This window comes from Gadus chalcogrammus, chromosome 23, assembly GCF_026213295.1.
Source record: "Gadus chalcogrammus isolate NIFS_2021 chromosome 23, NIFS_Gcha_1.0, whole genome shotgun sequence".
NCBI classification, from domain to species: domain Eukaryota; kingdom Metazoa; phylum Chordata; class Actinopteri; order Gadiformes; family Gadidae; genus Gadus; species Gadus chalcogrammus.
In genome coordinates, this window is record NC_079434.1 from 16578282 (window position 1) to 16604129 (window position 25848).

Sequence of the window (25848 nt, forward strand, 5' to 3'; positions counted from 1 at the left end):
ATATTAGCACACACACAGCACTGGAGTCTGACTTGTTTAACCACACGCATATATAAAAACAAAAAGTAAGTAATATGGTGTCTCAGACACACACACACACACACAAAAAGTAAGTAATCTGGTGAACTATACACACACACGTAAACATACGCACACACAGATTACAGAGTCACAATAATCTATATACTGTATATCACCATCCTGACCTCTGTTAAGGATGGTGAGGCCTGCCGGGCCCCACAGGAATACCCCCCCCCCCCTCATTGCTCCTTCAAGGGCCCCTAACTGGACTCCTAATGGCTGCTGTTGATTTTGCTTTTGTATGGTTTGTTTGATTATTCTCATCGATTAAACTTGAAAATGTTCCGTTCTGTACTTGTAAATGAATCAATCAATTAAAGGTTGTTTTTGCTTTAACCAAGTACAACCACGTGAAGGCAGTGTTTCTAGTGTCTCCATTCACACAGAAGGAGAAGTTTCGATTGGTTGTGGACATGACACGGTTGGCATGGAAACTAAACCCCTCTAACGTTGGGATTCATTCATTGGATAAAGACGGCAGGAGGAATGAGGGAAACAATTAAATGAATCCAACTTAGATACGTCTGTAAATAAACAGATGTAGGGAGTAAGAGTATTGTTACTTCTCTCCAACAATGTCAGTGTGTGTCCACTAGGGGCCGCAGCGCCACCCTCAGGGCTCAGTGAACAGGAGGTCCCAACAGGAGGTCTCCAGCAAGGTGTGTGTCCACTGTGATATCTTCAGACCTTTGCAATTTCTTAACTTATCACTGAAGACAGTAATGGTTCAGGAGCCCTGACGGTCAATTGTTACTCTCAACAACTTTAGAACCGGTTTAATCTTCTCTCTCGGTTCTAAACACAAATTTTGTGTTTTGGCTTACACACCTAATTCTCTTAAAGGTTGGGTATGGAATTCGCTTTTTTGGCCATTTTTGCAGAATTACTTGAAATCCTTATCATAACCCACTTACAGCCACTGAGTTAGGAGTACTGACATGAAAATTAAACAAGTCAATCATCTGTGGAACGGGCAGGGCTCGAAAATCTCCAGCCAATGATTTCCAGAGCCACCGAGTTGCATTGGACAGTAAGTATGTCAATCAAACGGTCGTACTGCACTCCCCCTCCCCCGCGCCCCGCGCGCGACCCCTTCGTGCAGTACTCGTGACCCAGAGCTCGTGACCCAGAGAAAGCTCCTGTTGGTTGTTATCCTGCGGTAGCTACTGGAACTAGTTAATCCACATTTGGACCTAGCAGTAGAAGACAATTTCCATGGCAGACAAGACGCCACCATCCCCATGTTTTTTTTTTTTAATGTTGCCATGTTGTTTAACGAATACCTACGCTAGCCTGGCTCGCTCTCGCGCATCTGTGTTCGCGCTCGTGCATGATTGCGCGTCCAGGTACTTGGAATGGGTGGAGTCAGAGTCAGCGTTGAAGGAGAGGGGGTAGGACCATTTGAGTTGTGTATTTTCAAAATCTGCTGGCCTTTCGCAAATCCCATACCCAACCTTTAATCAAAGCCATGTGTTGTTAGTTATTACCTGTAAAGCCACTAGGGCGCAGTGAATCCACCTCAATGTAATTCTGAACCAACATGATGGGCGAGAAGGGGATACAAAAGTGTGTGTGTGTGTGTGTGTGTGTGTGTGCAGTTAGTCAGCACCCACCGTGGTGTGCGTCTGTGTGTGTGTGTGTGTGTGTCTGTCTGCGTGCGCAGTCAGTCAGCACCCGTCGTGGTGTGTATGTGTGTGAGTGTTGTGTTTTAAGAGTGGCTGTTTTTTTAGGTGCGCACTACTGCTCTCTCCTGCATAGACATGAAAAGAGGAGCGGCTTCACATGTACACTTTTACCTGGCAGACAACTATGGAGTTAGAATCATGCCAAAACCCCACACAAACGCAAAACGTGTTTTACTCACAAACAACGATTCACACACACACAAAACGTGTTTTACTCACGCACAACGATTCACACACACGCTCAGTGTGGTTTGCAAATACAAAACGGCATTCACAAACTAATGCATTTTGCTTCAGAAACAAATGTAGCATATTTTACACATACAAAGAAACATATTTCTTCAATTACAAAAAAATATCCTCTAAGTACAAACTAAAATCTTTCAAGTACAAAAAAAAATCCTTCAAGTACACAAAACAATTCTACAAGTACGGAAAACTGAAAGTTGCGCGTGGATCTGAAGGCATTTGCGCGTGGATCAGTAAGGCGGAAAGTTAGTGCCAAAAGTCACGAACAAATGTTCTGTGATTCACACTACACAACAGCAGGTGGCGCTGTTGAGTCAGTTTAAGGCCGCCAGGACGATTTTTTTTTCTCCCCAAAATCTTTATTTGATGCCGGCCAACCATGTGTGGATTCTATGGAAAGCCAAGAAGGCCACTAGCTGGCCCTAGAATGGAGCGGTAAAAGTGCTAAACCGTACGGAAACCGCGTACGGAATCCGTGCGGTTTGGCAGGAACAGCGCCGCCTGCTGTTGTGTAGTGTGAATCACAGGACATTTGTTTGTCACGTGACTTTTGACACTAATTTTCCGCCTTGCTGATCCACGCGCAAATGCCTTCAGATCCACGCGCAACTTTCAGTGTTCCGTACTTGTAGAATTGTTTTGTGTGCTCGAAGGATTCTTGAAAGATTTTAGTTTGTACTTTGAGGATATTTTTTTGTGATTGAAGAAATATGTTTCTTTGTATGTGTAAAACATACTGTATTTGTTTCTGAAGCAAAATGCATTTGTTTGTGAATGATGTTTTGTATTTGCAAACCACACTGAGCGTTTGTGTGAGTCGTTGTGCTTGAGTAAAACACGTTTTGTGTGTGTGAATCGTTGTGCGTGAGTAAAACACGTTTTGCGTGTGTGTGGGGTTTTGGCATGATTCTAACTCCATAGACAACGCCAGAGAACCAGGCTGACAACTGCGCAACTTATCACTTGAACAAGGACGCGGGAAGTGGGGGTGCTTAGGGTGCTGCAGCATCTCCCCCCTGGCGGCCCCTGGCTGTAACTGCAAGTGAGAACGTTTTCTGAACAAATCAATACTTTTTCTTTTTCTGTATAATTTTATCATACAACATGAGTTTTCATTGAATTATTGACATCCACCCTTTTTATGATATTTATGATATTATCATTTCATTTTATTTAGAAAATTGTCTGTGTAGGCTGACGTAGGCTATGACGCACACGCACAACACAGAACTGTCCATAGCTGAATATGGTATTATGCTGATTTTACATAAGCATGTTGGTGTTCAACATCTGTTGTAGTGAACATTTTAAAACTGGTGTAAAATGTTGCTGCCATATTAATTGACACGTTGAATGTTATCGTTTTGATTCTGGAATCCCGCACATCAACTGGTTGGCAAAAAAAGAGCAAAGACGGACGGTTCACTTGACGGAGAAACCGTCACTTTCCTCATATCAGACAACTCATAACTCTGGATGAAAATGAAGGCTTTCTTTTATTGTCACTTTCCTTTGTAAACCTTTAGAAATAACCTCCTGAATCCTTGTTATAACGCTGTGTATAATCCCGGACCGCAACAGCTTGTCGGCATGTTGTTAGTGTGTGAATTTCAGCACAGTATCAGCCGAGTTTCCTCTAATTTCCACATTGTTTACTTGCTAACGTTTGTGAATAACAGTGGCTAGTTGGCAGAACTCTTTTTAAACACCAGTAGAGTGTTTATCAGAGCGGAGCCCTGAATGTGACGTCACCCGTCATCTCATCTCTGTAAACAATGGATGTTGTGCAGCATTTATTATGACGTCATTATATAGACTCTCTCTCAGCACCCCCCCCCCCCCTCGGACTGACTTCCCGCGTCCCTGACGGCACGTGAGGTGAGTGAGCACGGGTGAGGCAATAAAGGTCCGCGATTTCGGGCCATGAAGGGTTTGTGCATGGGAGAACACGAGAGCACGCATTGGTGTATAATTTATGTTTTGAACTAAGGTGTAGTTTGCACTATGCGCATGTTTCTCGCACTTTTTCCCGTTTGTCGTGTCTTCCATGTGCAGCGCATGGGACGGTGCACACGTCCTTAGTGACGTCTTGGGCACGTTTGGTGGAGGCGCACATGGTGGAAATGTTGCATGGAAGACCATTGATATTAGATAACACAGTAATATTAGTTATTATAGTGATATTGTTATTATATACATTTGTTTATGATATCTAACAGATTTATTTGGATTTGTTTATAATATCTAACAGATTTATTGGATTTGATTTAAATGTTGATTAGGCATTTTGATTTATTTGAGAACTGTTACGTATTTTAAGAACCTAAGCTACCCACACATAGACCCTTTGAAGCAGGACCAAACATATAAGCCGTAAATACTATACATAGCCACAAGGGGAGCAAGACCTTATTGAAGGCTGCTCCACCACAGAAGACATCACCTTTAGTTAGGTGAAGAAGCCGAAGCCATTACGTCACACCGGCCACGCTCACTACATAGGACACGCCCACTTGACATGCTCAAGCGGGTGATTCGAAGGAAATAGCCCCAGAATTTCTCGGCAGCCCATAGGATAGGGTTATAGCTTTGGTCAGCTGGGAGTCGCTCGGCACGTGTCGAAATACGCTTCAACCTCCTTTTGCTTCATAGTCAGTTTACCATACCGAATTACTTTACCAATTAAAGTAACTGTTAAAAGCTATCCTTTGGATTTGATCACTTTCCTTGAAGAACTCTACAGAACTAACTTGATTTAATTTCTCTTTATCCATAGGATTTCAACCTAATCCTAATCCGAATCCTACTCACAATCCGGAATGCTTGTTGTTCATGTTCAAAAACAATACATGTTCAATAAAATCAAGGAGAAGGATTTGAGCTGTCCTGCGTCCTCTGTCCAACCGTGCCATTTCAAGTTTGGCAAGCACAAATGAGAACATAACCCAGATAACTTGACAGTTGAAAACCAGCGGAGCAGCTTGGAGAAGAGGATAAAAAGCCTTGGAAGTCCAGGAAAAGCTGTTGACGCAGGATAAGGCAACCTTGAACTGAGGAAGGCTGAGTTTGTCACTGCACGGAGGATGTTGAAGGATGCGCTGGCTGCAGGAGCCTCAGGACCTGAAGCAGTGAGAGCACATCCCCCGCCAGCAAAACCAATTGTCAGAATAAAACCAACCACACTGCCCATCTTCTCAGGCTGCAAAAGAGAATACCACAGATGGAAGAAAGACTGGGAGAGCCTTCAAAGACAGGGAGAGCCGTCTGGCTCAGCCGAAGTCAAGAAAATTCAACTCCTGGACAGCGTGGATGACAAGATTGGGAAGGATATCCGGCTGTCAACCTACAACACTGCAGAGGATATGTTCAGAGTGATGGACAACCGGTATGGAAATAAATCAACCATTGCCATAGAAATCATGGAGGAGTTGGAGCGAATACCCCCTGCAAGGGGAAGCCAGCCAAGGAGAGTCATCGACCTGATCCAAGCAGTGGACAAATCCTTAGCAGACCTCACAGAGCTGGGAAACTCTGGAGCAATCAAGAACCCTCTCGACATTAAATCCATTGAGAGCAAGTTACCCGACTTTCTAAAGAGAGACTGGCTAGCCTTTATGGTGAATTCTAGCAATAATGTCACCACAGACAACCACTTTGATATGCTCCTGAAGTTCCTGAAGAACCAAGAAGTGATCCTAGAGAGACTTGACCAGCTAAGGTTTGTGGAGAAGATGGAGAAACCAGAACGTGAGCAGAAATATGAAAAAGTATGCTTCTACAAGAACCACAAAGAAAGTAGTGCTGGAGCACACGGTATTAGTGTGTGTTGTCTGTGGTGCAGAAAGGCACAGTGACAAGATTTTCTGCTGTAGAAAGTTCAAAGGGCTGAAGCTACAAGAGAAGAATGCTGTTGAAAGAAGCTGGGAGCATGCAGAAAATGTCTTGGATATCATGAAGATGATGGATACTGCAGAGACACTTTCCTATGCAGGAACAAAGACTGTAAGAAGATAGACTCCTCAGATCACCATTACTTTATTTTCCCCAAAGAAGAATACAAGAGTGGAAACAAGGATGAGTGGGAAAGACGGCAGAGGAAAGAGCAAACTGACAGCCGAACAGGAAGGATTCCTAGCTGAGCTGTCCTCAGAGCAATCAGAAAGGTGCAGAATGGCATTCACAAACGAAGCTAAAGAGGGTGGCATGAAGAACCACCAGTCCCAGCTATTGAAGAAAAGTGGCATGTGCGAGCTTCCTGTCATTATGATGCTGATGGAGGTAACTGCTAATGCTGGGCAAAAGATGGGAGTTCTGGTTGATCTTGCCTCAGACACGAACTACATCACCCATAAGGCTGCACACAGGCTGAGGCTGCAGAGTGAATAAGTAACCCTGGTTGTGCATGGTATAGGCGGAAAAGATTGATCTTCTCATCAGCCATCGCGAGGGAAGACTTGCTCCACAAAGGGTTAAGGTTGTTGGGGACCTCATCTTGTGGGAGAGTCCATTGGGAATGACAGTTGGCGGAGCACACTCCGACCTGTTCGAGGAGATAGAGGTGGCAGCACATGAGTCCAAAACACACTTCGCTCGCTCCATGAGGACTGCTGCAGTCAAGGAGGAGATAGTTGAGAGCCCAAGTACTGAAGCAGCCCGTATGCAGCGAAAGAACAGTGCCAAGGGAACGATTACAGCTGCTGCAAACCGTGAGTTCCTTGAATGGCGGAGATGGGACAGCATCGGAGCAGCCTGTGAGCCAAAGTGTGGAGGATGTCGCTGTGGAAACTGTCAACCAGGAGGAAAGGAAATGACACTGGCTGAAGAAAGGGAGCTTGAAATAATGAAAGAAGGACTCACCTATGTCCAAGGTCCTGACATCATGAGTGGAAGGGATGGAGAAGAAGAAAACCTTCATCCTCCCAAACCAAATGAGGGATGAAGACAACAAAGCCCTGGGCATGACAAGCTCTACATGATGACCTTGATCAACTTTTCCAAAAGGAAAAAGAAGATGAGAGTAGGCAAGGATCGTCTCAGAATGGAGGTGAAACCTGGAACGCCTAACCCACTGACAAGAAGGGACCTGTTTAGCCAAGTAGCTGGACTCTACGACCCCATCGGTTTGGTATCACCTCTGAAACAAAAGGGTGCTATCCTTGTTAGGAGAGCATTCCAGGAGGCAGGAGGAGAGAAGTTGACCCGTGAGACCTGGGTTAAACCACTGTCAGAGAGCCTCAGAGTAGAAGCCATTCAGCTGTTTGAGGAGTATGCGCAGCTTGGACAAGTTCAGTTTCAAAGATGCCTGACACCAGCTCACTGGAAAGGGAAACCATGGGGAATCACATTCTCAGACGGGGGTTGACAAAACATATACTACTACATACTGTGATGTACTTGAGGTGGTACAAAAGTGAAGGAGTCGATATCCGGTTTGTAGAGTCAAAAGCCAAGCTGACTCCACTGGATCAGAAAGGGGAGGCCGTGAAGGCTGTAATCTGCGGCGCAGTCTTTGCAGCCAGGCTCAGGAAGTATGTTCAGAAGCATGGAGGCCTGGAGATAGAGCAATGTGGGTGTCCTCCAATGATCTCCCCTTACAGACTGGCTCCAAGAAGTTAACCCCTCGTTTTGTTGGCCCTTTCCCGATTGTGTCCGTCATCAACCCCTCAGCTGTCACACTCAAGCTGCCTCCAGCCATGCACGTACACCCCACCTTCCATGTCTCTCGCCTTAAGCCAGTCTCCGTCAGCTCTCTCTACCCCCGGCCGTTCCCCCCCCTCCTCCCCGTTTGATTGACAATCACCCAGCTTACACCGTCCGGCGGGTGCTGGACATTCGTCGTCGGGGCAAGGGGCTCTAGTGTTAGTTGCTACCTCGCTCTCTTACTCTGGTCTCTTGTTGTTTTTGGAACGCATCTTACTTTTGTTCCTCTGCCTGCAGTTACCCGGATCACTCTCTCCAGCTCGCCCACCTCACTCATCCACTACCTGCTTCCCACCTTGTTCAATAAACCCTTTTTGTTATCCTTTCAACATCGTCTCTGTCTGCTCTTGGGTTCAGCATCGTCGAACATAACAATTTCAGTATTCACAGTCTATCCTCTACCTGCTACTTAATCACATATATCAGTATTCACTGTCCATCCCTTACCTGCTCCTTGATCACATATATCAGTATTCACTGTAAGTAGCGATGGAATAATGTGTCTGATCAAGAAATACATAGTTAGAATGTGTCTGTTAATCAAAGCCATGTGTTGTTAGTTATTGCCTGTGAAGCCACTAGGGGGTAGTGTATACCCTTCGATGTAGTTCACCTTCTGGCCAACATGATTAGCGCGAAGGAGACACAAAGTGTGTAAGTGAGCGTGTGTGTGTTTGTGTGCGGTTGTGTGTGCGTGTATGTGTGCGTGCGTGTGTGTGTGTGCCACCTTGCCTTGGTACCTTCCGGTAAAAGGTGAAACAATATAAGGAAGTGAAAAACAAGAAAAGAATCCAACCCAACAAGATGACAAAGATGTTAACAAAGAGATAATGGAGGGATAACCCGGCCAATTATAGAAACATAACCCATTATAAATGATTACATTACATCGCTGCCTGCTCTCCTTTACTGGTGTTTATAAGCTTTAATAATATAAAACTAGCAACAGTTGCAGTCATGTAGAAGATTTTCCATTTGGGTCACATTATAATCGTTGGCGTGCTGTTCATGTCTGCTTCTGAATGATGAATGGCAATCAAATTCTACACTTTTATGTCAGCAAGTATGGTGTTTCTGTGTGTGTGTGTGTGTGTCAGGAGAGGAGGAGGAGGAAGAGGACATCAGGAGAGGAGGAGGAAGAGGAGCAAGAGGACATCAAGAGAGGAGGAGGAGGAGGACATCAGGGGAGGAGGAGGACATCAGGAGAGGAGGAGGAGGAGGACATCAGGAGAGGAGGAGGAAGAGGAGGAAGAGGACATCAGGAGAGGAGTAGGATGACATCAGGAGAGGAGGAGGAAGAGGACATCAGGAGAGGAGAAGGAAGAGGAGGAGGAGGACATCAGGAGAGGAGAAGGAAGAGGAGGAGGAGGAGGAGCACCTTAGGGAGCAGGAGGAGGAGGAGCACCTTAGGGAGCAGGAGGAGGCGGAGCACCTTGGGGAGCAGCAGGAGGACCTGACTGACAGGACCTTATTCTAAATATGCTGTTCTGTACCAAACTCAATTAGAACAACAAGTGCTCACAGTTCACACACCTTGCTGCGCTGAGTTAGAATTAGGTTTAACCAGGAAGTTCACTATTTATCCATGATATATCTACTGTTAGTATCATGGCAACAGTCTTTATTTTAACTCGACAATTGCAATATTTTGGGAACGGAGTAAAGAAAGGAATTTTAAGGAAACACATTTGAACAAATGGGAAAAACTGTATTTTTCTCTCCATTGATTGTGTTCCTGGTGTTGGTTCTACCGTGAAGCAGTGAATCAGTGACCGAGTGTCTCTACAGAGACACTGATGCCCCCCCCCCCCTCACTGATACAGCATGGATGGTCTACGGGCTGTCTGAACTATCAAGTGTCTCTTTGTTTTTCTCTGTCTGAGCTTTTGGAAATCGGAGCACTCCGTCTATCGTTCATATTTTAATAAGTTAAGTTATATTATGCTACGTTACTGAGTGGAGTCATGGAACTGCAGCCTAAATAGGAGGCTAGTCTTAGAGGAGCTTTAACCTCGGAGGGGAACTGGTCCAACTGGTTGGTTCCAAGCATAATTTCCTTGTTATGAGTCGGACGGTATGCTGTGACTCACTTCATTACAGCAGGAAGAAGACTAAGGTACTGTACTCAATTCCGATTCCTGATATATCATAAATATCTATCAGTTATATATCATCAATAGGAAGATTGCTATTTTTATGTAAACACGTACTGCTAAAAACCGCGTCAATTATGTCAGGGAAATTACCAAATGTTTAAACTGTAGTGTCCGTGAAACCTCTCACTGTATTTAAGTTAATCGTTCACGCTGATGTTGGTCAGAATTATCCTTTTATTTTCTTATCAGAAAATGTAGCCGATTCTAAAAAAAATAAGGATACATATATATTGTTATGTTTTTAATATTATTATTAGCATGAGTATTATTGTTGTTATGAGGTGCGTAGAATATATTATACAGTTGTATTTGCATCATAATGAGTCATATTATTATTAGTCAGGAAGACATCTTGGATAGTGACAGTGTTTAAAGATCCTCTTGTTCTGGTTCTTGTTTACTGTGGCCCTTTATCACAGTTCTGATTGTAATGTCATACGACATGAGGAAGGCCATATATGGTCCTGCCTTCAGAGTGGTTTAACCAGCACAGGGAACAGTTGGTATGATTTCCGCATTGTGAACTTGATCTTCATCAGACACATTTGAAGCCCTTAGAGACCATCTGAGTTGAATGATGAATAGTTATTAAATAGTTATTATTTAATAGTTATTAAATAGTTATTGGAAATCTGCATCTAGGAAAGACAACCCAAAAGTAAACCAACGCTGAATTGCCATAGAAACATTATGGAGTTGTGTTTGTGTCCAGGTCTACAGTCTACTATGCATGAGGAGAGAGAGGAGGGGGCTCCTACCTCTAAAACTATTCTGTCTGGGGAACCTGGCCGCCAGAGCAAAGCTAAGAGGTAAGAAGAGGATCTCTCTCTCTCTGTGACTGTTGTCCATCTCAGAGCTCAGCAGTGATATCATGACTCCAACATTAGTCTGAGTAAAAGCTGTGTGTGTGTGGAAGCCCAAAGCAGCAGAAGAGAGCAGACTGCCCTGGACCCAGCTGTGTCTCCATTAAAAGTGACAGTTCTATATAACATTGTGTTTTTTTAAGATTTAAAGATGGAAATCAGTCTATTGAGAAGAGGTAAGGATTTGTCAGAGATTATTAAAGTACAGCATCTATCAGACATCGATCAAAGCTGGTTCTTGTTTTTCTAGAAGGAGGCAGGAGAGAGCAGACTCCCCTGGACCCAGCTGTGTCTCCATGAAGAGTGACTGGTCTATGGAGAAACCTCCTGAATTTAAAGATGGAAATCAGCAACCTTCTAAGAAAAGGGGAGGATTCATCAAATAAATAATCGCATTAAACAACGTCCACATATCCTAACTTCCAGATTATGTTTGTATTTCTAGAAGGAGGCAGGAGAGAGCAGACTCCCCTGGACCCAGCTGTGTCTCCATGAACAGTGACCGCTCTATGGATCATCATCATACCTTTAAAGATGGAAATCAGTCTATTGAGAAGAGGTAGGGATCTGTCAGAGATTATAAACTACAGCATATATCAGACCTCAATCAATACTGGTTCTTGTTTTTCTAGAAGGAGGCAGGAGAGAGCAGACTCCCCTGTGCCCAGCTGTGTCTCCATGAAGAGCGACCGCTCTATGGAGCATCCTCTTGTCCAATTTAAAGATGGAAATCAGTCTATTGAGAAGAGGAAAGGATTTTTCAGAGAATATAGAACTATAGAATCTATCAGATGTTTTAAAGATGGACGCCCCATCAGAGAGGAGAGGTAGGAGTTTTAAAGAGGTCGAACAAGAAGACCAGTTGCTTGTTGTTGCGGACTAATACTTACAAGTCAGAAAATTATCCATTTGTGTGTGTTTGTGTATGTGTGTGTGTGCGTGCGTGCGTGCGTGCGTGTGTGTGTGTGTGTGTGTGTGTATGTGCGTGTGTGCGTATTCTCGACAGGCGACCACAGGAGAGGTCAAAGGTTACTAGTGCTCAGTCTGTACAGCAGAATCAAACAGAGCTGATCAAGGTGTGTAAATGAAACAAGACATTTGACTTCAGCTCTAAACAGGGGTGACCTAAGGGGGGGGGGGGGGGGGGGGTCAGTATATTCTTTACATTTTACCCCTCTCTCTTTATTGCATGGTTCAGTCTTGCGTGAATCCAGTTTTCAGCACAGTCTCCCACTATGTGTGCTAACCAGCAGAACAGCCAGAGAACAGAATTTCAGTAGTTTGACACGTCGTCGTTGAGGAAGAAGTCGGGGTATCAGAAACAGAAAGCTGAGAGGAAGGAAAAGGGCCAACAGTTGGTCACCAAGTTTATTCAAAAAAGGTTATATTTATTCACCTTCCTTTGGTGCCCATTAAAACGGAGCTACCTAGTGAATCATAGAAACCTTATGTAAATTAAATAGTTCTTCATGAAACATGAGATACATAAATATGAATCAATAAATTAGGGAGACAGGTGGATGAACTGGGAAGTCTGTTTACTGGGGAAGTTTGCAGCAGCAAGGTCTACAATCATTTTCTTCTACTTAACTACGATACAGCCAGGGTAGGTGTGTGAATACTGACCCCTAGTGGTAAAAATTAATCAAGGTCGGAAGCGGTCTGTGTCTTCTCTGTGACATTTTACTGAGATGTTTAGCGTAGCTCCATTACTGGCATCGGACAAACTTTGGAAACATATTGACCAATATATAAAACAACTTTGAATTTAAATACTGAGAGATGCCACTCATGTACCTCTGTCATTCTTACATCAATGGTAAATGACAGCAGGAAGTATTGGGTCATTAGCACGAGGATACAATAGAGCTACCATTCTATCAATCTACAGGTGGTCAAATAGGTTTTCTAGGCTGGTGGGTGGGCTAGGTTGGAGGCCCAATATATTCATTCATAAGGCCCACAATCTCTAGCGGTACCCCTGTCCCTAAATGGGAATTATTAGCATCTCTTGTAGATCTAATAGACTCTAGGCTTCCCTCTTTAGACCAGAGAGACGTTAATCTAGGACAGATGCTTCTGATGTCCTCAGTTGTTCAAAGTAAAGTTCTCCTTGATGTTTGCTCTGTTCCAGAGGGCTGAGGAGAATGCACACGCTTTTCTAGACAAGGAGCTGAAGAAGCTCTGGAGGGATCTCTTCTCAGATTATCCACAATGCTCAGAGAGTCAGAAGGAGGAGGAGGATGTGGAAGTTAACAATGAGGAGCAGAGGAGGCGTGCCATAGACGGAGTGGTAGACATCACAAAGCTCTGCCTAATGGAGATGAACCAGGAGGAATTGGCCAACACACTGGGGAGTGGTAAGACACACATATTTTGAAACACTGAATAATCTTATTTTGAAAGCAGATCTGTTTTATATTAGTATTCTCAAAAGACAACAGACAGCTATTTTTAAAAGCATCAATAATTTTATTTTGCAGAGCAGTATAAGACTCTTATTTTGTTCATACTAAAGTAGATCATGGGAGATTTCTCAACGTCTGACTTTTCCATGTGGAGAATATTTCTTCTTGTAGGTTAAATGGTTTGTTCCAGATATGGAGGGTTACTGTGGGGGTATCAGGTTAAATGGTTTGATCCAGATATGTAGTGTTATTGTGTGGGTATAACATAAATGGTATGATCCAGATATGTAGGGTTATTGTGGGGGCATCAGGTTATATGGTTTGATCCAGATATGTAGGGTTATTTTAGGTATATCAGGTGCAATGGTTTAATCCAGATGTATGGGGTTATTGTGGGTCAATCAGGTAAATGGTTTGATCCAGATATGAAGTGTTATTGTGGGGGCATCAGATTAAATGGTTTGATCCAGATATGGAGGGTTATTGTGGGTCAATCAGGTTAAAGAATGTTAAACATTATACTGTAGAACAACAGCAGAATAACTCAGTGTAAAGGTGCGGACACACCAAAAGCGTTACCCGCGTACCACGCGTATAAAATCGGCAATTTTTCCATAGGGAACCATTGGTTTACGCGCGTATGAGACGCGTACACGCGTTACATGCGTATAAGCAACATTTTACTCGCGTTAGGGGCGTATGAGGCGCGTATATATACGCGCGTATATATACGCGCGTACATATACGCGCGTACATATACGCGCGTACATATACGCGCGTACATATACGCGCGTACATATACGCGCGTACGCGAGGAGTTCAAAAAATTGAACTTTTTACGCTCATACGCGCCGCAATAGCCAATCAGCGTTGAGCTTGACCCGACGTCACTGGCAGAGAGTAGTGAGCTTGGACAGAAGCATACGGCCGACATCTTTCTTTATTCTGTGTGGAAATAGTAACATAGTTACGCCATTAAATGCTTTTATGGAAACATTTTTAGCGAGAAATGTGCATTTTACTTTCATAATGTTCGCTCGGCGAATGTGAAGGATGTTTGGTTTGATAGTTATGACGAAGAGGGAACGCTCCGTTCACTTGCATGGACAGAGTCTCTGGTTACTAAGCAACCTCAACGTCTTTGCGGACTATATATCTGCTGATCAACACTACGAATGCTGGAAACACACCAGACACACCATGTGAAGTTATTTAACCAGATTATTGTTATTTATATCCGAGATTATTTAATCTAATCCGATCTAAACTCTATCACCCAAACACGGCGGCGTTTGGGTTTCCTACCTCGGACTCCAGCGCAGCCATGTCCATGGCAGCCACGGCCGGCAACTTTCTTTATTCTGGGTGGAAATAGTAACATAGTTACGCCATTAAATGCGTTTATGGAAACATTTCTAGCGAGAAATGTGCATTTTACTTTCATAATGTTCGCTCGGTGAATGTGAAGGATGTTTGGTTTGATAGTTATGACGAAGAGTGAACGCTCCGTTCACTTGCATGGACAGAGTCTCTGATTGCTAAGCAACCTCAACGTCTTGGCGGACTATTTCTCTGCTGATCAACACTACGAATGCTGGAAACACACCAGACACACCATGTGAAGTTATTTAACCCGATTATTGTTATTTATATCCGAGATTATTTAATCTAACCCGATCCAAGCTCTATCATCCACCCAAACACAGAGGCGTTTGGGTTTCCTTCCTCGGACTCCTAAATCCAGCGCAGCCACAGGCTGGGGGGGGGGGTTTGGGCGGTCTCATCTACGCGCGTATGCGTACGCGCGTATCTGACCATTTTTGACACAAAATGGTCAAGCAACATTTTAGCTGCGTTACGCGCGTACATGGTACGCGAGGTACGCGCTTGGTGTGTTCGCACCTTAAGAGATGCACCACTATCTTGTTATATCAGGTTAACAAATCCCTTTCAAGTAACATTTACAGTACTTCTGTCATTACACCATTCATATTGCCTGGAAATATGCATAGTATGTGTCGTCTGAAATGTGATTTAGGAGCTGTTGCTGTCCAGTACCAACATAAACTCAAGTCTCATCTGAGGAAGAAGTTTCAGTGTGTGTTTGAGGGAATCGCTAAAGCAGGACAGCGAACACGTCTAAACGACTTCTACACAGAGCTCTTCATCACACAGAGAGGCAGTGGAGAGGTCAACCAGGAACATGAGGTCAGACTGATTGAAAAAGCCTCCAGGAAGCCAGCCAATGAGGGAACACCAATCAGATGTGAAGACATCTTTAAACCCTTACCTGGACAAGATAAACCACACAGAACAATAATGACAACCGGAGTTGCCGGCATTGGTAAAACCGTCTTAACACACAAGTTCACACTGGACTGGGCTGAGGGCAAAGCCAACCAAGAAATACACTTCACATTTCTCCTCACTTTCAGAGAGCTGAATTTACTGAAAGGGAAAGAGTTTAGCTTGGCGGATCTTCTTCATCAGTTTTCTGTTGAAAACAAAGAAGCAGGAATCTACAGATATGAACATGACCAAGTAGTCTTCATCTTGGATGGTCTGGATGAGTGTCGACTTCCTCTGGACTTCCAGAACAACCCGATCTGGACTGATATCACGAAGCCGACCTCAGTGGACGTGCTGCTGACAAACATCATCAGGGGAGTCCTGCTTCCCTCCGCTCGTATCTGGATAACCACACGCCCTGCGGCAGCCAATCAGATCCCTGTTGAGTGTGTTGACATGGTGACCGAGGTGAGAGGGTTCACCGACCCACAGAAGGAGGATTACTTCAGGACGAGATTTAGAGAGGGGACACTGGCCAGCACAATCATCTCTCACGTCAAGAAATCTCGAAGCCTCCACATCATGTGTCACATCCCAGTCTTCTGTTGGATCACTGCTACAGTTCTAGAGGACTTCTTCAAAACAACCCAGAGAGGTGAAGAGGTGCCTAAGACCGTGACTCAGATGTACAGCCACTTCCTGAGGGTTCAGTCCATACAGGGGGACAGGAAGTATCATGGGAGAGCTGAATCTGATCCACACTTGAGTTCGGAGACCAGGGAGATCATTGTTTCTCTGGGGAAACTGGCTTTTAACCAGCTGGAGAAAGGCCAGCTGATCTTCTACATGGCAGACTTGGCAGAGTGTGGCATCGATATCAGAGCAGCTTCAGTGTACTCAGGAGTGTTCACTCAGATCTTTAAAGAAGAGTGTGGGCTGTACCAGGACATGGTGTTCTGTTTTGTCCATCTGAGCATCCAGGAGTTTCTGGCTGCCCTTTATGTATTTCTGTCCTACATCAACACTGGTGTCAATCTGCTCTCAGAAGAACAACCAACCTCCAGGGAAGATGAACTCTGCCTCCTCTACCAGAGTGCTGTGGACAAGGCCTTACAGAGTGAGAACGGACACCTGGACTTGTTCCTCCGCTTCCTCCTGGGCCTCTCTCTAGAGACCAATCAGATTCTCCTACATGATCTGCTGGGTCCAAGAGGAAATGCATTACTGGGCAATCCAACTAAAAAAGTTCTGCCGGGACGGACAGGAAAAAGGCCACGTAGCAATACCAAAATAGTCCATTACATCAAGGAGAAGATAGGTGGAAATCTCTCTGAAGAGAGAAGCATCAATCTGTTCCACTGTCTGAATGAGCTGAACGACCGTTCTCTAGTGGTGGACATCCAACAGTACCTGACATCAGGAAGTATCTCCACAGAATCTCTCTCCTCTGCTCAGTGGTCAGCTCTGGTCTTCATCTTACTGACATCAGAAGAGGACCTGGGCGTGTTTTACCTTAAGAAATACTCCGCTTCTGAGGAGGGTCTTCTGGGGCTGCTTCCAGTGATCAAAGCCTCCAAAACATCTCTGTAGGTTCACTAATAAATTTTATTAAAATACGCACAACACAATATACATAACAATAGAATATAGAAGTTTCAATAACTTACTAAACCTAAAATCTGTAGGCATAATTAGAACATGTTTTACAATACACACAGCACAATATACATACTACCATAAAAGTTATATTATGATACAGTTTTTCAGAACTACAATCCAACTTTTATTAGTATTGTTGTTTGTATCAACATTTTACACCCTAATATTTAACTATCATTTAACGATATAATGTATATTCAGTTGTTAAACTATAGGAAAAGTCTATTAAAACATTTAATCACGGTTCCTAACAATTTCGGTTTATTGTGTGTGCAGACTGAATGGCTGTAAGCTGTCAGAGAGATGCTGTGAAGCTCTGGCCTCAGTTCTCAGCTCCAACTCCTCTAGTCTGAGAGAGCTGGATTTGAGTTCCAATGATCTTCAGGATTCAGGAGTGAAGAAGCTCTCTGCTGGACTGGGGAGTCCACACTGTGCCCTGGAAACTCTCAGGTCAGTTTTACTCAAAGTGCAAACAGTTAGACCTAAAGGTTCCATTTCAGAGGACCTTTAACTACTGCCACCTGGTTTGAGAATTGCTCCTATATCATATATCAACTAATAACTCAGTACCTTTGATGACCACATTTAATAGATTGGTGCCATTGTACATGAAAAGTTGCAATGGCAACTTTGGAGTACTTTTAAACTTTTCATTATGACATCCCACAAAAACAACAAGGTGTAATACCTTGTTGTTTATAATCACAAAATATAACGAAAGTGCCCTCCCACAATTCCCTGTTAATGGGACAGTGGTAGTTAAAGGTCACTGTCCCATTACCAGTTGTGAGTGATTAGCCGTTACAAGCCATTTTAAAAATCTTGCTCTTCTGACATCACAAGTTGGCGTGTCGACTCAGATGTATGACGGATAGATTAGCAATGTTTGCTACAGTCCACTTGGTAGTAGGGCTGGGCGATATGGCCTAAAATAAGGCCGATTTTTTCACACATCGATTTACATAAAAAGTCATTATGGCAGGCCCTGCCATTGTAAATAGTGTAACCTGTAACATAACATAAAAAGTAAAATATATAAAATATAAAATAAAATATTTCTGTAAACATAAAATAATACTAAAGATAAGAGGTAGTTCTGATAAAGTGCCCACATAACATTCAAACTTTCAACATGTGTTCATGAATATACAGTGTTTTGCAAACGTTAATTAAAGGGAATAGTAACAGGAGAAGAATGAGAAAAATACACACGCCTTTTTCCTTCACTCGTCTGTATTGAATGAGGGAGAGGAGCGCGACCCCCCTACTGGAGCCCTGAGGCATTACCAACAGATCGACGAATTACCAACAGATAGACAAATTATTAAACCACACAGATATATTTCAAATGAATTATGTTTACCTCAAAATAGATTATACATATATGAATAAATTGTCGTATAGAACTTGTCACACTCGCTGCCATGTTTGTGTATCACTTTGGTAAATGCGCGCTCTGTGCGGGGGGAGGGCTGAGCCCATTCCGAACTACGGGAGCTGAGAGGGAAGCGTTGGCGGATGCTGAAGAGAAAACCGATTTTCATTTAAACAAGTCGACGTGAGCTACACTTGAGTTAATCGATAAAATTGGTTTATCGCCCAGCCCTACTTGGTAAGCTGCTAAACTGATCTATCCAGCACACATTTAAGTGGACAAGCCCACGTGTGATGTCAGAAGAGGCCGATTTTCAAAACGCCTTATAACGGCTAATCACACTCACACCTGGTGGTATATTATGTCACCTTTAAAGAAGTTGCCATGACTGTATAAGGTCTTGGTATGTTATCATTTTTTACATATATTCTTTATATATATTTTTTCTCAAGAATTATAATTGGAGACATAAAATACAAAAGGTCAAATTTTTTAAGGTTTTGAAATACAGAACAATATGTAGAAATACAGAGAAACATAACACGATTGAATATGTATAAATACAGAGCAATATGTAGAAATTAGGGCTGTCAAGCGATTAAAATATTTAATCGTGATTAATCGCATTAATGTCATAGTTAACTCAAATTAATCGCGATTAATCGCAAATCTTTTTTCTATGCTAAATATCCCTTGATTTCTTTGTCCCATTAATTTTTCTCATTTTAATGCTTTTATCAACATGGAGAAGTGCATCGGCTTGCCTTGTGCAAATGTTTTTTTATTGATAACAACATTGGCATATACTGATCAAAGCAGGAAGATACAAAAAAAAGACTATAGTGCAATTAAAAGATGAACATACAAACATACTGCCTTGAACATAGCAGTCAGGCTACTGCTTCTTTGTTTTGAGCCATAGAAAAAAGATTTTTTTATTTTTTTTTCAAATATGAATTTGCGTTAATCGCGCGATAAAAAAATTATCGACGTTAAAATTGGTTTGCGTTAACGCCGTTAATAACGCGTTTAACTGACAGCCCTAGTAGAAATAAAGAGCAACATAAAACTATGGAACATGTAGAAATACAGGCAACATAAAACGATTTAATATGTAGAAATACAGAACATAAAACGGTTGAATGTGTCGAAATTTTTAGCATAAATTGATCCGCAGTTTCGTTAGGTCTGACTCTGTTCACACAGAGTTCAGGATCCCTACGGCCTTCAGGCGACTGCTGAAGGAAGATTAAAAGTCCACAGTCATCTCCTTGAGCACACTTCCCTGATCCCTGATAGCAGCGAGGAGAGCCGAGCTGCTATCATCACCTGACGTACTCCCCTCCAGTATGGCCCCATGGCGGCCCTGTGCTGTTCGTTAGCTACACCATGTTTCTCCTGTGAGCTAGTTGGATCTTTTAAGCACCTTTAATCTCCATTCCTAACATGTTGTGTTTATTGTGTGTTTAGGCTGAACGGCTGTAAGCTGTCAGAGAGATGCTGTGAAGCACTGGCCTCAGTTCTCAGCTCCAGCTCCTCTAGTCTGAGAGAGCTGGACCTGAGTAACAATGATCTGAAGGATTCAGGAGTGAAGCTGCTTTCTTCTGGACTGGGGAGTCCACACTGTACACTGGAAACTCTCAGGTCAGTTTTGCTCAAAGTGCAAACAGTTACACCACAAGGTTCAATATCAGAAGTCTTTTAAAACAACTACTTCCCCCTGGTTAGAGTATTACTCCTAAATGACGTCAAAATATATCATCTAATAACTCAGTACTTTTGATGACCACATGAATTTGAGAGGTATCATTGGACATATTACACCTTGTTTTTTATGTTTGATGCGCAAATGAAAAGTCGAAAAGTAATCCTTAAACTCTCGTGCCCTATGGAAAGCACAACCCCGAGAGTTGCCTTTATTTGCACACCACACACGAAGCACACACAATATCACCCACACCAAGACTCCCTTGGTGGTGGTGTCGCATCCCCCCGAGCCTCCCAGGATCCTTTGCGGAACCCGGACACGGTGACCCCGGCCGTGATCACCACAATATAGTTTTCAAAGGAACAACTCAACAATTTTTTATTTATTTTTTGACATGACTGTATAAGGGCTTGGTTATGTTATAATATTTTACATTATTATAAAAAACGTATTTGACACGTTTTTTTAATTATTTTATCTTCAGAATTTCAATTTAAGACTTGGCAATACAGAACAATGTGTAGAAATACAGAACAACATGATTGAATATGTAAAAATACAGAACAAAGTAAAATGATTGAATGTCGAAGTTATAATAATATAAATAACTTATCTGTAGGCAAACTTATAACATGTTTTAAAATACAAACAACACAGATACATACTACTACTATAAAAGTAATATTACGATACAGTTTCAGAAACACGGAACTGTAATTATTATTGTTGTTAGTATCAACATTTTGCATCTAATATATAACCAACATTTGATGATCAAATGTATTTGTAAAACTATCAGAAAAGTCGAATAAAACATTTAATCACGGTTCCTAACATGTTCCTGTTTATTTTATGTGAAGGCTGAATGGCTGTCAGCTGTCAGAGAGATGCTGTGAAGCCCTGGCCTCAGTTCTCAGCTCCAACTCCTCTAGTCTGAGAGAGCTGGACCTGAGTACCAATGATCTGCAGGATTCAGGAGTGAAGCTGCTCTCTGCTGGACTGGGGAGTCCACACTGTACACTGGAAACTCTCAGGTCAGGGTTAGGGTTAAATGTGTCTTTGGGTCTCTTTAAAATGTAAGGATGATCCAGGACTAGGTGGGCAGTGATCTAAAATAACAGACAACACATGTCTAAGATCCCCGACAGATTCAGCCTCATTAATCATTTGTGAGCTGGGGTCACCGTGTCAGTGGACCACAGATGGGAGGACGAGAGGCCAGAGGAGGAACAGAACTTTAGAGGACGAGGATTTCAGGAAGATTTCAAAATGTTGTTAGTTTGTGTGTTTTTGCTGTCTTGTTAACTGCTGGTCTGTTATGAGTTAACAGGTTATTCTAGCTGACAGAATTCTGGCCAGCTGATGTGAGGGTGAGGGGTTGCTGTCCTGCTAACTTCTAGCATGTTATGTATGTTATATGTTATGTAACACTGGCCAGCTGATGTGAGTGTTAGGATTAGGTGTTGTTCTCTGTATGTTATGGATGTATGTATTCTATGTTATGTAACTCTGAGGAGTCGTCATTAGTGTAGACATGGTGATGAGGCTCTAGCCAGGCTGTGATCTGAATATAATCATAAAGGTTTTCATATGGAATGAATACTTTATTAACCTTTTTACTTTAGTTTGAACCATTCTCATCCAGATATAGTAAATACAGTGTGTGTGTGTGTGTGTGTGTGTGTGTGTGTGTGTGTGTGTGTGTGTGTGTGTGTGTGTGTGTGTGTGTATGTGTGTGTGTGTGTGTGTGTGTGTGTGTGTGTGTGTGTGTGTGTGTGTGTGTGTGTGTGTGTGTGTGTGTGGGTGTAGGTTGTCTGGCTGCCTAGTCACACAGGAAGGCTGTGCTTCTCTGGCCTCCGCTCTGAGCTCCAACCCCTCCCATCTGAGAGAGCTGGACCTGAGCTACAATCACCCAGGAGATTCAGGAGCTAAGCTGCTCTCTGCTGGACTGGAGGATCTACACTGGAGACTGGACACTCTCAGGTATGGAGAGGACAACTCACCACTCAGGGACAATGTCTCCTACAAGGATTCAACCCGCTGCTCGATTAAGTGGTTAGGAAAGGCATCTTTAATCTATGTTGTGTGTTAAAGTGATGAGACAACAGATGATGAAGGTGAATGTTACAACATGCTGCTCCCACTTTGTTTCCCCCCCAGTGTGGAGCATGGTGGAGTGTGGAGGCTGAAACCAGCTCTAAAGAAGTGTAAGTGTCTGTTTGATTCATCACAACACACACGAACTATTGAGATGGAAAGTCCATCCACACAGCAGTAGGTGACGTCTGTTAATTTAGGTCCTTCTGGGAATGAAGATGATGGTTGACGTCATTGGCAAATGTACACGTTCAAAATCACAATTAATCCTACATGTATCAAATCCAATAGGTATTATGATTGTTATTTATTCATGAATGTTGGTAGTATTGATATTATTACAATTGTACATGATCATATCTTACTACTATAATAGCCGGCCTGTCGCACCAGTTACTCAAGTTGGTCAGTGCGCATGTGCCAAGCAGCCTGCAGCTCACACACACACACACACAGCACGCGCAAACGCACACATACATCGCACGCACACACGCACACACACACACACCGCATACACACACACACACACAAACACACACACACACACACACACACACACACACACACACACACACACACACACACACACACACACACACACACACAAACACACACACGCACACGAACACACAAGCGCACTGACGCATACGTTTCAAGACAAAGGTAGCGCAGGACACCGCATACATACACACCGCATACACGCATAATTATTATTATTATTCGATTTCCATACATTATCATTGTTATTATTTTGATTAATTTTATTGTAATATTATTATAATTAGGTCTATAAATAATATTAAATGTTTATGTTTTTATGTAACTCTTTACGCATTTTCTGAGGGAAATGCATTTTCTAGTTTGGTTTATTACTATCATCAGAACATTAGGCATTACACCATAATAATCAGGATACTATTAATCATAATTATATGTATATGATATATAAAAAATGGACATAATAAATAATACTGTTATCTTGTTCCTATTGTAATTATTATTTTTATAATTATTATAATTATTTTCAATATTAGACATCCACATCATATTCATAGTCATTTTTTTATAATAATTCATGTATTTCATCTACGATTTCAACTGGAATACCATTATTATCTTTAGTGGTGATGCTGTTTGATATAATAATAATAATAATAATAATAATAATAATAATAATAATAATAATAATAATAATAATAATAATAATAATAATAATAATAATAATGATGATAATGATCATGATGATCATGATTATCATGGTGATTATTAATGATAATGTTTTAGCAGCCTCATCATGTCTGGTTCTCCCTCAGATGCCTGTGAACTCACACTGGACCCAAACACAGCCCACAGACGACTCTCTCTGTCTGAGGACAACAGAAAGGTGACACGGGTTGAAGTGGACAATTCGTATCCGGATCACCCAGAGAGATTTGACTCCTGGAAACAGGTGTTGTGTAGAGAGGGTCTGACTGGCCGCTGTTACTGGCAGGTCGAGTGGGTAGGAGATGTTTATATTGGAGTGGTATACAGAGGAATCACAAGGAAAGGAGCGGGTAATGACAGCGGGGTTGGAGGGAACAACAAGTCCTGGGTTCTTGGTATTCATGATGATCGTTACAGTGCCCGTCACAACGGTAGTAGAAGAGCCATACTTCTCCCCCTCCCTCGTTCTAACAGATTAGGTATGTATCTAGACCGGCCTGCTGGCACTCTGTCCTTCTACAGTGTGTCCCCAGGTGTAGGAGGGTCCTCAGACACTCTGACACACATCCACACCTTCCAGTCCACCTTCACCAAGGAGGACCTCCTCCCTGGGTTTGGTTTTCGTAACCAAGTGTCCTCAGTGTCTCTGTCTCCATTGTAGTTAAACACATATACACACACACACACACACACACACACACACACACACACACACACACACACACACACACACACACACACACACACACACACACACACACACACACACACACACACACACACAATCAAACACAGGGCCTATACGGACTGGGGGTCCGTATAGGCCCTGGGAAGTTTTGTTGTTCTTTGGTTGTTTTTTTGGATTTTTGGTTGTTGTTCAAATAGTTTAATAACATAATTTGGTGCTACGCCCCTGCACACACAGACCCATAGAAACACACACACATTGTAGCAACCCGGTTCCGTAAGTGCCCCGCCTCTCCCCAATCAGCACAGTGCACACGTCTCTATGCGTTAAGCCGAAAAAGACGCGTTTATTATCACAAACGATGGGACGGGACCGGGAAAGAACAAACGTGAGCCACGCCGGATTCTCCGGCTGTCTCTGCGATCGTTTCGGTCGCCTCGGAGACAGGTTGGTCCGTTGGTCTCCGGGTCCCTCTATTAGACGGGTTGCCACACACACAGACACACGCACACACGCATTTCATGAATCTATAAACACATAAACAAAATTTAACACACACACACACACACACACACACACACACACACACACACACACACACACACACACCCTTCATGGATCTAAACCCACAGCAGGTCTGTGTGCCGGTGGCAAGCAGCAGGTAACATCAGTGTCTCTCGTGGTTCATCTCTCAGCCCTCTCTGTGTTCAGCTGGGCTGCTGAGCGTCAGATTAGAGGGGGCCGCTTGGGTCTGGGGGTCCTCACAGTCCTGACGTTGTTGAGGACCAGCTGTTAGGGGGACGATTGAATACCTGTGTAGGCTACCCATGGACGTATAGTGCATCGGGTTGTTGAACAGCAGCTGTGTGTGCTCTGAGGGGTCAACCCGTTCAGTGGAAATACAACTCTTTGTGTTTGATTTAAATACTCCACTGTACGCCAAAGGATTCATTTTATTTGGCTTCTAAAAGGTTCAGCATATACATCAAAGGAATTTTAAGTTCTTCCATTGGGTTAAACAGGTTGTACAAAGATTTACTTTCTATCGTAAAAATGAGTTTTAAATGTTGATTGATGGTAGCCTATAATTTCTTTACTACAATATTTTATACATTTTCAACATCGTAATAAAGGGATTTGATATCAGTTTTTATTTTGCCATGCCTGACATGGAACGTGATTTAAAGCAGATTTAACAACATGATCATAAATTATGTTACCCTTATGGGTAAGGGTAAAGATGTTCATGTGGTGAATGACTTCAAACTGAATATCTTTGTGTTCTATTGGGAACAACAAGTCAACATGTTTGGTTATTAAACATACCTGTTTATGATTTGTAATTGTTCATAAAGCATAACGTTAATAAACAACTCAGTTGATCTACTGAACGTTCCCGTGTGTTCAAATGATTCTTCCCGTTTTTCAATTTTTAAACCTCCAAGTCTTCTGGAGACATTTCCTCCCAACACAACAGTGGAGTCTCCATTCACCCCTTCATCAGTGTGGAGGGAGGATATTGCCACACACACAACAGTGGCGTCTGACTTTTTTTAACCACACACACATACACAAAAACTATAAGTAAGTAATCTGGGGAACAATACACACACACACACTCTCACATACACCTATAAACATACGCGCACACACACATTACAGAGTTACAATTATGTTTATTTAA

The 25848-nt window shown here is 42.8% G+C and overlaps 1 protein-coding gene across 6 annotated transcripts; it reads left to right on the forward strand.

Moving 5' to 3' along the window:
* The first annotated feature begins 9178 nt into the window (after window positions 1-9178).
* On the forward strand, window positions 9179-25736 carry LOC130377084 (NACHT, LRR and PYD domains-containing protein 3-like). Of its 6 annotated transcripts, XM_056584047.1 has the most exons (14): window positions 9179-9831; window positions 10584-10680; window positions 10985-11099; window positions 11178-11293; window positions 11367-11561; window positions 11741-11810; window positions 12869-13094; window positions 15181-17017; window positions 17367-17540; window positions 19936-20109; window positions 21034-21207; window positions 21983-22156; window positions 22334-22380; window positions 23584-25735. In XM_056584047.1, the coding sequence occupies exons 2-14, from the start codon at window positions 10598-10600 to the stop codon at window positions 24135-24137; spliced, it is 3939 nt and encodes a 1312-aa protein (XP_056440022.1). In that variant the 5' UTR covers window positions 9179-9831; window positions 10584-10597; the 3' UTR covers window positions 24138-25735. The 6 variants fall into 6 exon arrangements, with proteins under 6 accessions (XP_056440022.1, XP_056440023.1, XP_056440021.1 ...); XM_056584048.1 differs by having other exon boundaries at window positions 9179-10680; window positions 11367-11481; window positions 11739-11810; window positions 23584-25736; XM_056584046.1 differs by having other exon boundaries at window positions 9179-10680; window positions 11370-11561; window positions 23584-25736.
* The last annotated feature ends 112 nt before the right edge of the window (window positions 25737-25848 follow it).